The sequence below is a fragment of the Odocoileus virginianus genome, chromosome 33, assembly GCF_023699985.2.
Source record: "Odocoileus virginianus isolate 20LAN1187 ecotype Illinois chromosome 33, Ovbor_1.2, whole genome shotgun sequence".
NCBI classification, from domain to species: Eukaryota; Metazoa; Chordata; class Mammalia; order Artiodactyla; family Cervidae; genus Odocoileus; species Odocoileus virginianus.
Window position 1 is genome coordinate 35,762,141 of NC_069706.1, and position 17,044 is coordinate 35,779,184.

The 17,044-nt window shown below is 57.6% G+C and overlaps 1 protein-coding gene across 11 annotated transcripts in view; it reads right to left on the reverse strand.

The window, feature by feature from the left end:
- Nucleotides 1-1,034: 1,034 nt before the first annotated feature.
- TRRAP (transformation/transcription domain associated protein) overlaps nucleotides 1,035-17,044 on the reverse strand; it is an 89,800-nt gene continuing 73,790 nt past the window's right edge. For 8 of the 11 annotated variants that reach the window (XM_070460384.1, XM_070460383.1, XM_020900598.2 and 5 more), the window contains 11 exons: nucleotides 15,906-16,107; nucleotides 14,604-14,768; nucleotides 13,154-13,244; nucleotides 11,449-11,648; nucleotides 10,461-10,722; nucleotides 8,307-8,532; nucleotides 7,302-7,519; nucleotides 6,247-6,431; nucleotides 3,687-3,890; nucleotides 3,407-3,601; nucleotides 1,035-2,029 (listed from right to left, as the gene is read on the reverse strand). In XM_070460384.1, coding sequence (XP_070316485.1) covers nucleotides 1,745-2,029; nucleotides 3,407-3,601; nucleotides 3,687-3,890; nucleotides 6,247-6,431; nucleotides 7,302-7,519; nucleotides 8,307-8,532; nucleotides 10,461-10,722; nucleotides 11,449-11,648; nucleotides 13,154-13,244; nucleotides 14,604-14,768; nucleotides 15,906-16,107 — 2,233 coding nt within the window. In that variant the 3' untranslated portion in view covers nucleotides 1,035-1,744. The remainder of the gene's footprint in view (nucleotides 2,030-3,406; nucleotides 3,602-3,686; nucleotides 3,891-6,246; nucleotides 6,432-7,301; nucleotides 7,520-8,306; nucleotides 8,533-10,460; nucleotides 10,723-11,448; nucleotides 11,649-13,153; nucleotides 13,245-14,603; nucleotides 14,769-15,905; nucleotides 16,108-17,044) is intronic. The other 3 variants (XM_020900596.2, XM_020900594.2, XM_020900597.2) reach the window with 1 other exon arrangement.

Here is a 17,044-nt window from a genome sequence, read left to right on the forward strand (position 1 = left end):
AAACCATGTTAGGAAAACTGGGCACACACTGGGAGTAGCTCCCCACACAAGCCCGCTGTCTTGACCTTCCTTGCTCCTGGGGACCCAGGTCCCGGCAAAGCCAGGTTCTTCTGCGGAGACAGCAGAGGCTTCTGGTCACAGAGGTGCTGGCTCAGAGCTGCCAACTCCGGGACGAACCGATGGTGCATAGGAGGGGCTGCGTCTCCACCGGGGAGAGGCTGGCTTTCCCAGGAACCAGGGTCAGTGCCTGGGGCACGGTGTGGGCGAGCCTGGCCTTGAACCCAGGCCCTTCTCACCAGGATGCCGACTCGACGCCAAGCAGCGAGGCTGAGAAGCAAATGTTCCCTCCGCCCGAATGCTGTCCACGCGTCTCTGCGAACACCAGTCTCCACACCCGCTCCAACAGGACCGAGGTAACCCAGCGGCTGGTTTCGGCTACGTCCTGACCCCGGCTCCCAAGACCCTGCCTCAGAGTGAGGGCTGTCGGATAGACGGGTGCCTCCCCCTTCCAGCCTGCCGGCTGCGCGGGGACCCCTGTCATTCGAAACACAGGCTCCCGTCGTTCCAGAACCCAAGACGCTTGCTCACAAAAACAGCCGAGTATTAATAAAATAACTTACAATCAGCTCCAAATAAAGGATGGGACACTCCGGTCAGACGGACCAAACCCAGCCCCTCAGGCTCCGTCCGTGCGGGGGCTGGAGTCCAGGGGACAAGGTTCAGTCTGTTTGTCCTGCTGATGGGCCAGGCCGCAGCCAGGAACGCGGCTCTAGGACGCCGCCTCCGGGTGTCTCCCTGCTGCAGGCGGGTCACCGGGCCGCAGCCCTGAAACACGGGAAGGGTGCCGAGAGGGACCAGCCCCTGGGCGTGCTTTCTCGCCATCGGTCGGGACCAGGACCTCACGCTGAGGGGCTCAGACCCGAGTCCCAGCTGAGGTCCCAGCCTGGCGCGTGTCACGGTCACCGTGGGGCCACCCTGGGGCCCAGGCCCCGCTGGCCCAAGGGGCACAGGGCACAATTTGCAAAAACAACACATCCTTCGATAAAATATTTATTCTAAAAAAATCACACTGTACAAATTTAGATAGAACGTTCTCAAGGCTCATACTTATAAAAATGTGAACAGAACAGATTGGAGGTAACGAACAAACCTTTGTTGCTTCTTTTTAAATTAAGAGGGGAAAATGTTTTTTTTTTTTTTTTTTTCCCAGGTACAGTGATAGTAAATATAGAGAAGACAGCCGAAGAGCAGCGGAACAGCAAGGGTCGCGCCCGTTCTCGGCTCTGTGGGCCCCGAGGAATCGACTCCAAATGCAGGGGCAGGTGACCCGTCCACACCGGCCACGCGGGGAGGCTCTGGGACTGTTTCCACACAGCCTGGAAGTTTGTGCTTAGAGAAAATCCAGCACGGTGTCTTCATAATTTCCTGTTTCTCTAACAAAGTGGGTTTTCTGTACACTTGTTACAAAGCTCTGTACAAAAGCTTGAAGCTCCTGGGAGGTGTCACTTCTGAAAGTTAAAAACGACAAGGAAGTGTTTCCTACAGTTCGATCTGTACATTCACACGACGGAGGAAGTCGATAAAAAAGAATTCACAGAGATTCCAGGCCAGGGAATCCTGGCTTCTCTGAAGGCTGCTTTAAAAGCTGTGGGCTGGTCTCCGCTCCCGCCTGGACTCGCCTGGCCTTCCTGACGCTCAGCCCCCAACCGCTGGGGGACCCGTCCACCCCGCCGAGCGGCCGGGCTCACAGCCAAGGGTGCCAGGCGGGGTCCATGCGGCACAGGTTGTCCAGGCTGTTGGCGGCGGCCACCAGGGTGTTGACTTTGCTCTCCCCGCCCTCGAACTGGGCGAGGTTGTGCAGGCGGGTCACGATGGCCGTCACGGCCTTCTGCACCAGGGACACCAGCTGCTGGCTGTCCATGTTCTCAGGCTGCCCGGCGGCTGATAGCGGGGACGACGTGTCCTCCTGAGTCTTCTTGTGCCAGGCGATGATCTCGTCCCGCAGCACAGTTTTCAGGATGCCGTCCACCTGCGGGGTGAGAAAGAAGGCTCGCTTGACTGCCGGCCCAGAGGGCAGCTTCCCAGCCAGGCACTCTGCTGCGGCGGCTGTCGGGGCCTCAGTAGTCAGGGCCCGTGCCACAGTCACTCTGGTGGGGACACTGCAGACACGTGTGATGACCCCTGGGGTTCTAAGAAAGGTGGGGGGACCAATGGCTGCCGCACCCCCGGGTCAAGGCGCCGTGCAACGGAGTCCGGAGGGAAGGTGGTGGGGGCTGGGCGGGGGGGCCTGCGGGAGGACGGCAGGAGCGCCCGAGGGAGGGGACTGGACGAGGGCCGGGGACCCAGAGGCTGGCGGCGCCACTGGGATGACTGACAGGACGCTGTGACGACAAGATGGACAGACCCTGTGCAAACCCTCCTGAACTGGACGCCCAGTTGCAACCCGCTGTCACGTCAGAGGCACTGGGGCTGCTTAAGTGTAACCTGGACTGACATGCTGAGGGGGTGGCCCCAGAACAACGTGTCCTTGGAGGAGATCCCCAGGCAGGGTGGTCTCTATGGTGACCTAATGCAAAGCCCCACTGGGGCTGGAAGGGGCGTGGCCCCGAGTGTGGAGAAGCCACAGCCGCGCAGGCCATGCGCAGGGACACCGGCAGTTCTTCCAGGTCATGAAAGTGAGAGATGTCGCTCAGTCGTGTCCAGCTCTTCACAGCCCCACGGGCTGTAGCCCGTCAGGCTCCTCGGCCCATGGGGCTTTCCAGGCGTGGATACTGGGGTGAGGGCCACTGCCTTCTCGTAACAGGCCTTTAAAAGGCGTTTCCAATCGTGGGCCGCTCTTGGATAACCCCATCTCCAGAAGTGAGCGTTTCTAGGGAACGAGAACTCCGAGCTGTATTTCAGGTCTTAACCCTAAGTGGATGAGCGTCACTGCGCTCCCTGCCTGCGAGCGGGCTCCGTGTGCTGACCCGTTTCAGAGAGGCCATCACCGGCCCCGGAGCAGCAGCAGCGACACCGGGGCGGGGGGCAGGGGGGAGGGAGCAGTTGGACGTTAACAGAGACAAAGTCCGTGCTTGCAGTCAGGAGGCAACTCGGTGATTTAAAACCTGTTCTGAGTAAATGTTTTGCAAAAGCAATTGGTGTCTGAAGCCTTCTCTAGACACAGACTGCTTATCTGGGAAAAGAGCAGTGCAGACAGTCCCAGAAGTCAGAAGAAAACAGTAAACAGTGTGTGTTCCGTCCCTGACTGCGAAGAGACAGGCTCGGGGTCAGAATGGACTGGACCGGCATCCCCGTCTGTCCTCCCGAGCCCAGTGCACGGCACAGGGCTGTCAAGAGCCCCTGGTGTGGCCACATCTCATCCCCCAGGGGTTCACCATGTGTTCCTCCCGGGACGACCCTGACCCACCTTGAAGTTGGGCTGGGCGAAGCAGCGGGCGACGGCGATCATGGACGCAGTCAAGGGGCCGGAGACGCCGATGGTGGTCAGAAACTCGGAGATGTTGGGCGTGAGACGGAAAGGGACAGGGCGGTTGGCATCCAAGTCCCCGGTGGCGTCGTTAATGTCAAAGCGGAAGTAGGCCACGTTCAGCTTGCCGGTGTCCTAAAGGTCGGAGGCAGACACTCATGGGCGGAAGCAGCGGGCAGACTGAGCCGGGGCGGGGGCCCGGCCGCTCCCGCCGCGTTACCTGGGCGATCTGCAGCATCTCGGGGTTGAGTCTGTTGAGGTGCAGGACGAACTCCGCGAAGCCAATGAGCGCGAGCTGGATGGTGAACATCTTGCGGAAGGTCCAGTAGTCGGTGGCGTTGGGGAAGGTGTGCAGGGCCCACTCCTTGAGCATGCTGCGGGGCACCATGTTGCTCTGAACCTCCTTGAGGATGTCGCGAAGGACCTGGGGGACAGGGAGTTCGGCAAGTGGGTCAGGCATGGGCAGGCTAGACAGACACCTCGGGGAGCGGGGTGTGTGTGTGAGGGGTGCTCAGGGCCGCCAGGAAGGTCCTGGCATTGGTTCTGGGTATTCCTCAACGGCCTCTGGGGCTGACTGAGCCCAGAAAAGTCACCACACACACACACAGCATCACACCGCGGGGGGAAAGGGCCTGACGGTGAGTGTGGCCACACTGTGTTATCCAAAAACACCCTGTTTTCAACAGAAGGTCATGAGGCACATGGAGAAGCAGGACAATGCACACAGCAAAGAAAGACAGTCACCTGCATTGTCACTCAGGTCCAGATCACAGAACGAACTCTTAGAACCAATAAAAAGACAAGTCTTTTTACAAATCACCCAACATAAAAAATGAGCAAATGGGGATTTTTCTGGTGGCCCAGCAGTTAAGAATCCGGCTGCCAATGGAGGGAACATGGGGTCAATCCCTGGTTTGGGAAGATTCCACACGCCACAGGGCAACGGAGCCCATCTGTCGCAACTATTGCAGTCGGGTCGCTCGAGCCGGGGGTCCACCGTGAGAAGGCCGAGCACGGAGACTGGAGAGCAGACCCCGCTCACCACAGCTGGAGAAGCCCGAGCAGCAGCGACCCGGTGCAGCACAAAATTAAAAAAACATTAATGTAAAGAAATGAGCAAAAAACTTGAACCAACTTTTCTCCAAAGAAAATATGCAAACAGCCAATTAGTAAATGAAGAAATACTCAGTATCATTTGTTACCGACCAAAATAAACCAGCACTTTGCACCCACTCAGGTGACTGTGGTCAGAAAGACAGACAGACGATACTAAGTGCTGGCAAGAACATGGAGAAATCAGAACTCGCGTACATTGTGGTCACGTTGGAAAAGTCTGTGGCTCCGTCAAGATGTTAAACGTAAGTGTTACCAAATAACCCAGTGATTCTACTCCTTGTATACAGATGGCCAAGGGAAACTAGAACACAGGTCCACATAGAAACCTGTACATGTGTGTTCACAGCAGTATTAATCTTAAGACAAAAGGTACAAACGTCCATCAACTAACAAATGGATAAGTTAAATGTGGTCTCTTCATACAAGGGAATGATCAGCAATAAAAAGAAACAGTGCTGACACGTGCTACCGAGCGCCGAGCGGATAACCTCGAGAACACGTAGTGCAGGGGAGCCAGGCACGAGCGACGATGTGTTGCACGGTTCTGCTCACGGGACGCGTCCAGAATAAGCAAGTTTACAGGCAGTGCGGTAAAAAATGCAAAGGGGAAAGGAGCCGAGTTGTCACAAAGCAAACTAGGGGAGGAAGACCAAGAAGAGACCCGCGCGCTGGGACGGCCTGTACATCCGAGCCTCCCGCAGGCCCAGGAGGGCCCCGCACCGCCCCTGCGCCAGACTGGCGCTCAGCTCCATCTTCCCAGAGCAGGAGGGGGGTTCCGATGCAGCCATGTATTTTCAGACAGGGGTCACTGGCTTGCACAGCCCAAGGAACACAGAACCTTGAGAATCCAATCCATTCACCTCCCACCAACACCTCAAAACTGCCACGGTCCATGGAGACTGCTGAGCACTGAAGAACCCGACCTGCTCTGCCTGCACGAAGGTGGGGGCTGACACCAGACCCTGCACCCCAAGCACAGCGCGGGGGTGAGACGGGCGCCCCTGGGCTCCGTCCTCCCGAACCAAGCCCTTCAGGACCCAGAGTGACGGAGACCAGTCCCTGGACAACAGAGGCAGCTTCCGGCCCTGGGGGTCTCTCCCCAGACCCAGGAGGCGCCCTTGGGGACCACGGAGGCAGCAGGAGAACCGGCCAGGGCTGCCTCTTGGGGACGCAGACAACCCCGGACAAAGCCTTCTCACCCACACTCCCACTGGCCCGCTGCCCCAGGGCGGGGCCCGCAGGTGCGGAGGGATCCTCGGCCCACCAGCAGGGCAGCCGGGACACCTGGGACTCCGTCAGGGGCTCCATGGCTCCACCCGAGGCAAGAGAAACAGCTGGCCCGACAGGTTTCCGCTTCCCCACGTTCCGCATTTTAGCAAGGACACACCGCACAGAGACTGCGTGACCTGGAGGTCTGGCAGCAAACATGTGAACACGCCCAGGAGGCAGGCAGGCAGGCAGCCTCACCCCCCCACGCCCGGGCTGTCAACCAAATGAACCTGCCAAGCAGTTCCTTTAAAATTCTCATCTCTCAGCTGCTCTTCAGGAAGGACTCTGAGCCTCTGCAAGGCTGAGTGAAAACGTACCTCTGTCCCATTACAACGAGAGGCCCTTGGCCGAGCTCACGGCCACCCCCTAAGCCCCCGCAGCCCGCCCGCCCGCACCTGGTGGCTGGCCTGCGTCCCGCGTGCCTGCACCGTGGCCAGGCGGTCGTAGTAGCGGGAGATGGGGTTGTCGTGCTCGATGCCCTTCTTGGCGCAGCGCTGCTTGTAGATCTCCACCAGTGACAGCGAGGAGGGGTTGTCCTCCACCAGGCGCATCTGCGGGGACACGGCCACCACGCGGGGGACTGGAGAGAGAGGGGGGATGGTGCGTGAGGCAGGGCCGACTGGCAGAGCACGGCACACGTGCGCTCAAACGCCCACAGCGCTCTGCAGAGCGGATTTCTCAATTTCACTTATTTTGGGCAGTCTGAACGTAAGGGTGAGAGACTTTAAGTCAGAAGAGGCTGGATCACGGCTCAGCCAACAGAGCGCTCCAAACAGGACCAGACACCACGCAAGGCAACGGGCTCCGAACCCGGGTCAGCGTGAAGGTGACCGCAGTTCTCTCTGGGGTTGGGCAGTCACAGGCAGCCTGGCCCCACCCCACATGACAGGTTCACGATTCACCCACAGCCACTCGGTTCAGTAAAGACCTCACCCAAGGTGGCTGGGTGCTGCCTGAACGAGATGTCAGCGGCCTTCCTGGGGCTCCTCGACTCCCAGAAGGGCACCTCAGGCTGTGCCCACATGGCAGGCTGTGCCCAGAGCAGATCAAGACGTGAAAGTGAAAACTGCTCCGTCGTGTCCGACTCTTTGCGACTCCATGGACTATACAGTCCATGAAATTCTCCAGGTCAGAATACTGGAGTGGGTGGCCATTCTCTTCTCCAGGGAATCTTTCCAACCCAGGGATGGAACCAGGGTTTCCTGCATCACAGGTGGATTCTTTACCAGCTGAGGCACTGGGGAAGCCCAAGGAGAGATCAAAGATTGCGCTTAGAAACTGTGCGGCGCACGCCGCCAGCACGCCCGGCGCAACCAGCATCACCGGAGCCAGGCGGGCTCCCGGGGGAGCGGAGACGGCCGTGCGCCCGCTCGGGGCCTCTCCTCCAGGCGGGCGCTGGTTGGACACGTGTCCTGCGGGGGGCGGGGCGTGCGCCGGGCGGCGCGCGTACCTGTGAAGAACAGGTGCCTCTTGGTGGTCTCCTTCCGCTTCTCCAGGCAGGGGTTGAGCAGGCGCAGCAGCTGCAGCACGCGCTCCTCCCGCCGCGACTCGGTCAGGCAGGCGTCGTTCATGACCAGGTACGGGTAGATCTTGCCGTTGTGCCCGCGGATGTAGAGCCTCCTGGCGGCCGTGTTGTGCTTCTGCACGATCTCCACCCGGGGCATGAACCTGCAGAGACCACGGGCGCTGAGCCCACGCCCTGCGGCCACTCCGCCCCTCTGCTTTGAGAGCGGAGCTTCCCGGACGACCACTGGCCAGACGGGGTGGTCAGTTACCTACGCCCCACCTCGCAGGGACCAGGTGTGGGGGCGCCTCGGTGTGGGAAGGACAAAAGGGAAAGAAAAGGCAAAACTGGGGTTTCAAACAGTCGCGCCGAGGGCCTGGCCTCAGCAGTCAGAGGATGCTGGGCCCCTGGGACAGAGGAGCCACTGCTGACGAGCTGGGATGGGGCATGTGCACTCTCGGCGCTCAAAGCGGAGGGGCGGCGTGGGGCCCGCACGCCCTCGGCGCTCACAGCGGAGGGGAGCAGCAGGGTCCAATTTGGAGGACCCTGTTAAAGGTTGCCACTTCTCAGCTCGCTTTACATTTTAAATGAGATGCAACTCACCTTGTTCTAAAAAATTTTCTACCATAGTCTGGTTCTGTTTTGAACACTGTGCTTTCAGAGTATACAAAACACTGCAGAACTCCACTTTGTCAAGTTCTACAAGCATTCAGAAAGGGTTTTTTTGAGAGCAAACACAAGCTTGACTCAGACAGGACACGGAACCCATGGGTTCGCCCGGACACGTGAAAGGTGCCCAATGACCCCAACCTGAGGGCAGTCCTGTGTCCTCTCCCGGGGGCAGAGGGGCGGGAATCACAGTGTGAACCGCTGACCGGTCTCCCTGGAGGGGCTCCCGGGCATCTGCTGGGGGAAGGTGTCAATGACCCCGGGCCGGCCAGGCGCACTCACCGAGCGATCTTGATGTAGTAATGTGTCGGCTTCGGCATCAGAAACTCCCCGGGAATTTCCACCTCCGCCGTCTGTGCTGAGAAGTTGCTCAGAAACCGGCACTTCTCTTCAATGAGGAAGAATTTTGGAAGCTGCTTGGTTTTAGCCTCCAGGATTTTGATCCACTTTTTCAGTTTGGAAATCAGATTATGAAGCTTCATGGATCCTGGAACACTGAAGTCAAAATCTGCAAAATAGAAAATGATTAGAAACCTTTTCGGCCACCTATGACTTCCCATTCACTGCACACTATGGCTCTGGCACGGCCCAGGAGGAAACAGCAATAAAGCGCTGCGAGGGGCAGAACTCCAGTGAACAGCACATACAGATGCCGGCCGGAATGAACGGCACGGAGCTCTGGGCCCGACACACTGCCGCTCCCCAGCTCCACTCGCCACGCCCATGTGACTTTAACTGTGCATACGTGTCACCAGTTTCACTACAGTCGCTGCACTTCTCTCGTGGGGTTTTCGTCATGGCATTTCTCTGGCTTTCCTTTACCATCTTCGTGCGGTCACCTGACTAGCGAGGTGAGCACGAGGCAGGCAGGTCTCCGTCTGCCGGGACACGGGGCTGCACCTTCCCAACTCCAGGGCAGGAAGCTGTTACCAAGGCCAGGCCTGATCTTCATGGACTGGGTTTCTGTTTGTTGTTAACTTTTATTTTGAAATAAATATTCACAGGAGAGCCAAGAAATGTACAGGGAGGGCCACACGCCCCTTCCCAAAACCAGGGCACTGGCACAACCCACGGGGCTGATTCAGACACGAGACCTGTGCGTGTGCTGTGTGCACCCGTGAGACGTGGGGGGGGGGGGGGGGGCACTGTGTATCCAGGAGGCCCCCCGTCCACCAGCTCTGAGCCATGCCCGCCTCCCCCGCACCCGACGCCCGGCCACCGCTGGTCTGTTCTCCGTCGTGACCTCACAAAGGCTTCATAATTTGTAAGTGCACGGCAGGAATCCTGAGCACGGCTTTGTGCATTCAGCACAACTCTGAAGTTCATCCAAGTTGCCGTGTGTGTCAGTTAATGCCTCTTCATCAGCTTTATGGATGTGGAAGAGCCATAGTCTGCGTCCCTTCTCCTTGGAGGGGCATCTGGGGGACTCGCATTTGGGGCTGTCGCCACAAAGCGGCCGTCAGCGCTCGGGCACAGCGTCTGCAGGGGGGTCAGTCTTCCATCTCGGGACCGAATCTCTGGAGCCGCCTTCCCCCGTGCGGCTGGAGCCAGGGCTGTGATGCTGCTGTGGGCGGAGGGGCAGCCCTCCTGCGCTCTGCAGAGCAGAACCGGGGCGGACACAGGGGTGGTCCCTGGGGCGCGCGGCCAGCGGGGCTGGATGCAGGCGTCTGACACTCGCTGCAGCAGGCGGTGGGTCGGTGCCTCGAGGCTGGCCTTCCTCCAGGCTTCGGTGCCTGTCACTCTTTCACGTCGGAATCCAGATGTGCTCCCCCTCTAACACTCTACTTCAGACTACGTTTGGTTGTAGATATGGATACACTAAGAATCACTTCTTTTCAGTAATAAGTGATGGCTTCCACAAAACTTCCATCTCAGACGCCCCTTTCCCATGAAGGAGAGGACCACATGCGCTCCAGCTCCGAGGGGTGCGGCCTGGCCCACATGCACCCGGGGGACGGGGGTCCCTGACGGGGACTCAGGCTGAGGGACAGCGGCCATCAGCCTCAGGCCACACAGAGAGGTGGGGCTGGAGTCCTGCTCCTGCTGGTCCAGGAAACACGAGCGCCTGACCCGGGGATGGGATGTGCACAGCCCTGCCGTCCTCCCGACGCCAGAACCACCAGGGGGATCCCTGCCTGTCGCCTCGGGGCTGGCGCCTTCAGGTCTCATCACCTCACCTGACCCTGTCCGGTCTTCCAAAAAAGACCCAGCAGGTGGAGGGACTGCATCCTAGAACCCTGTGTCTACCCCAGCTCTGATCCTTTGCCTTTTCCCTGGAGGGAAGGCTGTGCGATCCTGCGGTAGGGGAATGTCCCATTTCCTTACAGTCTAACCCGCCCGCCCAGGGCAGTGGTCCAGAAAACCAACAGGTGCGGTTAACCGGATGGGTAGGACCGAGGAGAAAGGTGAGGGGCTGCTTCCCGGGTCGGGACTCACCGGTGGTGAACTGGCCTTTCAGCTTTTGGAAGACAGGGTCCTGGGCGGTGGCCTGGGCGCGTCGGGCCAGGGACTCGGAGGCGGCGCTGGAGAACATGGTGGAAACATTGGACACGTTCTCCAGGCCCACCCCAAACGTGCTCACCAGCTTCTTGACGAAGTTGAGGGTGTGGGGCGTGATTTTGGCGTCCGACACTGCTCCGCTCTTCTCAAAGGCCACCGAGTAGCACTTGGCCAGGCCCTGCTGGAGCTGCCTGAGGACCTGGGGGCCAGAGACACGGTGGGCTCGCACAAGAGAGCTCTGCGCTCGAGCAAGCTGCCCCCCGCCACTGGGCGCCTGCCCAGCCGGCCCCACCACCGACAAAGCTGTCGGGGCGCCAGAGTGTGCAGAAGCAGCACGGGGCGCGCCCTGCATGCTCCCGCCATGAGCTGCGTTCTCAGCAGCAAGGACAGCTGTCCCGAACGTTAACAGAAGAAAAAGACCCACAAGCCCACTCTGCATCGCGCACACGCCCTTCCGCTGAATCGCCAACGGAAAGCCTGTTTCAGATCACATCCGTGTACCGTGCACACACACAGGGTGACAGAGCGCCAACAGGGGCCTCGTGGCCAACCAGACGACGAACGCTGGTTACTTATCACCACCACTGAGATGGCAGCCTGAGAACCAGCTCTGGCCCCTGGAGATGACGGCCCATGGGGCGACCTCTGCCCACATCCCACTGCTCCTTGCCCAGGGGTGGGATTTCAGCAGTTAGGTTCGGACAAGTGAACAAAATAAGCGTTTTAAGGGCAGCAGGGGCTTCCCTGATGTCTTCATTAGAAGTCTTCTGCTTTGGCAGGGACGACAGCACCAGGGTGCAGACGTGGAGCCTCCACCAGCCAGGCCACCCACAGACACCCACGAGCGGGGTGCTCATGTGGACAGGCCGCGGCCGCGAGGGCACCCAGACCCACGCCCTCCGCGGCACACAGCCCCGCCGCGTACCTCCTCGTGCCAGTTCTCCCGGAACCAGACCATCTGGTCGACGATGCCTTCCAGGGAAGACAGCAGCGTCGGGTGCAGCTCCCGCTGCATGTGCATGATACGGCTGCAGCGCCACATGGGGGCCGTGGCTCTTATGGGCCCTGGATCTGATGCAGAATGGGACTGGTTACCCACTGAACTTGGCTGCTGTTGTCCAGAATCTGAGAGCAACACACACAACGCCAGTGTCAGCGCCGCGCTGACGACGGGGAGTCGGCGCTCCGAGGACCCCCGGCCGGAGGAACGCTGGTTCCTGCCGGCGCGGGACGCACCCCGGGGGCCGCCCGGGGCCGCGAGGCGGGCGCCCTGTCCCGGGGTGCGGGGCAAGCAGAAGGCACATGGGTCAGGGTGCGGGCAGGTGGGCGCGTGAGTGGGGTCCAGGTGGGGGGCGCAGGCTCCCTGGACTCAAACTGCAGTGGGAGTCTGAGCTTTTTTTTTTTTTTTTAAGGTCTGGCAAAATAGTTCACAACTCATTCTGTGTATTACAGCTCCGAGAATATAGAAGTGTTAACAAGTCAGCCTACATGTTTTCATTTAAGAGAGCCAAACCACAGGTATAAAATGACATTTTTAAAAAAGCCACTTGCTACGTAAGAGATGTTACAGAACCCCTGATGCTCATTTTTTAAGGCTTCAGCTCACTTACAACAAAAACCCTTAACTTTCAATTGACCCAAACTTGAATCTACCTAGACAGCCAGGAGGTTGGTGTGAAGACCCACCCTACAGGACCAGGAGCTGCCACCACCATCCGGAGGAGGGAGTCACCTTCCTGGAAAGGCTCTGGCCTCACAGTGAGCGTGTCTACGTATTAAAGACGCAGGAAGCAAGCGGTGCTTTAATTGTTTACAGAGCACCATGCTTGCAAGGTAACTGAAACCATCAAGTAGGTTATTTCTCTACGTACCATGGTAATCATTACAGATTAAAACTTCTATTTTGAATGTTTTGACATTTGGTTAAGATTGATTTGTTTTTTTTTCTTTAGGCTATACCATGTGGAAATGGGATCTTAGTTCCCTGGCCAGGGATCAAACCCATGACCGCTGCTCTGGGAGCTCGAAGTCTTAACCTCTGACTACCAGGGAAACCCCAGGTGAGACTGATTTCTATGCGGACTCCTCTGACAGCTGAAGGCATTATTCCTTATAGCACAGTAAGTGACATTTGTGCTGTTTATCAGGATGTATTTGTAACTAGTAAGTTCAACTTCTGTTTTTTTAGTCACTCAGTTGTGTCCACTCTTTGCGACCCCAAGGACTGTAGCCAGGCTCCTTTGTCTGTAGGATTTCCCAGGCAAGAATCCTGGAGTGGGTTGCCATTTCCTCCTCCAGGGCATCTTCCCGACCCAGGGATCGAACCTGTGGCTCCTGTCTCGGCAGGCAGATTCCTCACTGCTGAGCCACCTGTGTTTCACACATTTTTCCTACTTTTGGATGGAATCACTGCAGTGGATGAACACCCTGTCACACTACGGTGAAGGAGAGCCAGCAACCCGCGGGAGGTCAGGTTTCGTCTTTCTGCCCCGGTGACCTCCCAGCGTCTGAACACAGATGGGCCCGCGGGCTGGAGGGGAGCTGCCGGTGGGTGTGTGCTGGTGACAGTGGGATGCCGGACGCCCCAGGGCCCCAGCCCCGTGGCCTGGCCGCTGCCCCCGGAGACGTACCGCTCTTGTAGCGCTCCCGCTGCTCTATCTTCAGCGTCAGGTACAGGGTCCGGATGGGGAAGTACACAGCCTGGGGATACACACGTCCCACCTGCTCGGAGAGAGTCAGTCGTGAGTGGGACGTGGCCCGCACCTGGCCGGCACCCCTGACTTAGTACACACAGGAGGCCAGACTGAACAGCAAGTCCAATGTCCAGTTTAGCCTGAAAAGACCCAGGAACGAGCAGCCTGGTGTATTCCGTCAGTCTCGCCCACCCAAGACTCTTCCCGGCAGAGCAACCTCACTGTCATCTGATCTAACCTGAGGAGGACAGACACTCGCGTGCCTGCATCTCAGGCCGATCACGGGGAACACAACATGCCAGCAGCCTTCATTCACCAGAACTGTGAGCGGGCTGACGTGCGGCCCCCTCGCGAGTCACTTCACTCTGCCTAACTGTAGGGCAGGGGACTGGCCTTTTTCTTTTAGGTCAGAAATGCCAGTTTTGGTCAACTAGAGCTCTATGGCTCCTTCAGAAGGGCTGAGCAGACATTACCCAGCTTGGCCACTGGCCACAGGGAGGCTACCTAACACATGTTAAGAGATGTCCAGTGAACGATGATACCAAACAGAATCTACGTCTTTGACAGATCAACTCCAAGGGAAGTACTGGTACCCAGAACACAGCCGCAAGCGCTCAAGCGGGAATGAGAGCACTTCTGGGTGCCGTGGAGATGCTGAACGTGAACGATGAGTGAGCAGCATGCCCCCGGGCGCTTGGTTACAGGTTCACATGTGAAAAGTTACATACAGGACTCCGTACTTCTATAAAACAGAGCACCATCAGAGGCACCAATCCCAGACCAAACTGTATCCACATGTCCCCTGTTCAGGCCCCTCCCCTACCTCTTGGCCTCTCCGCAGGAGGACAATCTGGAGCCGACCTCAAACAGGGGTCACGACAGCCTTTCTACAGGCCCAATCCCCCCAGCCTGCCCCAGGGCACACGACTGCCAGCCTCCAACAGCCGCAGCTGGACAGCCGGACCCAAAGCAACAGGCCCCGCGGCCCACCGAGCATTCTTCTGGGGCTCAGAGCGCCCAGTCCAGCCTGTGATGGGGAGTCGGCCGTAAGAAATGACCGCACACCCGCGCTCGGTCAGTAACCTGAGGGCTCGCCAGGCACCCTGCGTTTTAACAGAAGGCGTACTTTACGTGTATCTTATGCGGCGATGTGTGTAAGGGAAGAGGTAGCATCGCGACGCTCTAAGTCCAGCGGATCACTGCCCGCCAGCCCTGCTGCCCTCAACTGCTGTCACTTGTGCTTTATAAGCGACAGGTAACTGTGTACACCTGCCCACCATCTGACTCAGTTTCAACACTCTGAGCGTGCACATTTTCTTTCTTGGACAAAAGGATGTGAAAGGAAAATGCTTTTTTTTTGTGACCAAAGAGGACTTGCAGTTCCCACCTGGCTAATCAGGTTCAAAAGCAGCTTCCCCTCGGAGCCGACCAGACAGGTGAGCAGCTGCGGGATCCAGGCCAGCCACTGGATGGGCGGCACGCCGATGCAGTACTTGTCCACGGCATCTGCCAGGGTGTTCTTGTCATCGTCAAAACTCAGAAGCCACAGCACCTAAGACAGAAGGGAAGTCAAGAGCTGAACCAAAGTCTCCGGTTCCGGTCAGGGGATGTTCCCCCGACGTTAAACCATCACACAGGGCACCCTTCCTGGCATCGTGGGAAAACATGGACAAAAGGCCCAACTGTATGATGAAACTTCACTATAAGGCTTACAGGTAAATAATGCTGAGAATTTAAATACAGTCTTCATCAAGGTTTAGCTTTAATGCCAACTACTAACTGATCTGGTCAGCTGGCTAGCAGCGGTCAGTGTGGACCCCAGGGGGCTCCAGGCTGTTACCCACACTTGAGATCTCCCCGTAACAAAAATGGGCTTCTGCTCAGATTTCAGACGACCCCACCCCTGCTCCGGCCTGAGGCTGCCCCCTGCTGGCAGTCTGGTCTCCAGAGCCGTCTGAAACGATTTCATCTGCAAGAGAGCACACCTGGATTCTGGCAGTGAGGTGGCTTCTCGGCATTACTACGGTTAGTCTGTGTCTACAGTCGGCTTTCGCTACTGGGATGTTCAATCCAAAGTCTGACATTAAATTAAGGAATTCTAAAAACTCCTAACCTTCACTGGGCAAAGTAAGCGGAACAACCTATTCTTAAGTTATCTGCAAGAATGGATTCTGGGTTGTATGGACGTGATCCCCAGGGAAGCCGAGGTGGTGCGAGGCTGGGGAGGGTGCCCGGGCTCGAGCGCCCACACACCGGGCACACGTGGGCACAGCCCTGTGCCTGGCACTGCAGTGGGTGCCGCGGGACGACGCCCCCGCAGCAGCCCAGGGTCTCAGCGTCACCTGTGACCAGAGCTGACCGGCTCCGGCCTGCGTGCACGGTCCCCGCGGGTGAGAGGGTGCGCTCCTGGCAGAGCCCTCGCAGTCTGCAGGGATCCCTGTCCAGTGTGAGGCCCACAGCCACACTGGACCTGAGTCCTAAGACCCACCCACACTCCAGGCTGGGTTTTGCCGCTTGGAAGTTCTCTGACCCCAAGAACGTCCAGGCCTCCACTTTTCAGCTTTAAACAGAACCTATGGATTCTGTGTGGTTCCTCATGCCCAGCGCAGACCAGCAGGTCGCTGAACTTCCATCCAAACTAAAGGTTCCCAGGAAGGTCTCTGGTTAAAGCGAGTTCTTCTGGCCTCACCTTGGCCAAGTACTTCCTCGACTTGCTCTCATTCTGGTGCCGGCACGCATGCAGGTAGCAGGTGATGGCAGACACTCCGAGATGCAGCTGCCGCTCCTTGACGAAGATGTTCTCCAGGTAGTCGCCCCACATGGCCCAGGCTTTCACCAACACATCGTGCATCTGCACAGCTGCAGAGAACGCTTTGTTCGCTTCCTCAGACCTGGCGGGACACAGATCAAGACAGTGAACACCACGGAATATAAAACCAACTGTTTTAAAGTGACTAATTCAGTGGCAGTTGGTACATTTAAAATGCTGTGTGACCACCACCTCTACAGAGGCTGCGAACATTGTCATTACCCCCAAGGAAGCCCCGAACCATGAAGCGCCACCGCCCCCAGCGACCACCATGGAGTCACTGCTGCTGTCTCCACGGACCGACCACTGCACATCTCACACTAACGGACCCACAGGCGGTGACTCTTTCAATCAGCCTCAAGTGTTTTTGAGGTTCATCCATGCTGACGTTCAGGCCAACACTTCACTTCCTGGAGAAGGAGATGGCAGCCCACTCCAGTATCCCTGCCTGGGAAATCCCATGGACAGAGAAGCCTGACGGGCTATGGTCCATGAGGTCACCAAAGAGTCAGACGTGACTTAGCAACTGAACAACAACCCCTGCTGAAAGGTTTAAAGTAAAACATAATGTACGTATCTTGCACAAAGTCAGAAACACTCAACCTATATTTAAGAGCTCTGTTATGTATGCTAATCCAAGCGGGTCTGGTGAACCCTGTGATTAAAGAAACACGAGGTTTACGTCTGCTGTGCAGAAGCAGCAGCATCTCGGCCACTGAGTTGCCCTGGAAACATCCCATCCCTGCTCCCAATTACTCAGACTGTTGAAGCAAAGACAATTTGGTTTAATGAACACAAAACCGCTTTCATGGTCTCAAAACGTTTAGTGATATAGAAAAGGCAAGCATTGAAACAAACAGTTACAATACAAGTGGTAAGTAAAAGGTATGCTACCAGATTTAGAAAAGGGAGTGATTAATTTTGGAGTTGGACGGACTTAAGAAGGCCTTAGGAAGAAAGTCATGTTTGAGCTGGGTTCTGAAGGATGATGGGAGTTCACCAGAACTCAGGATGAAAGG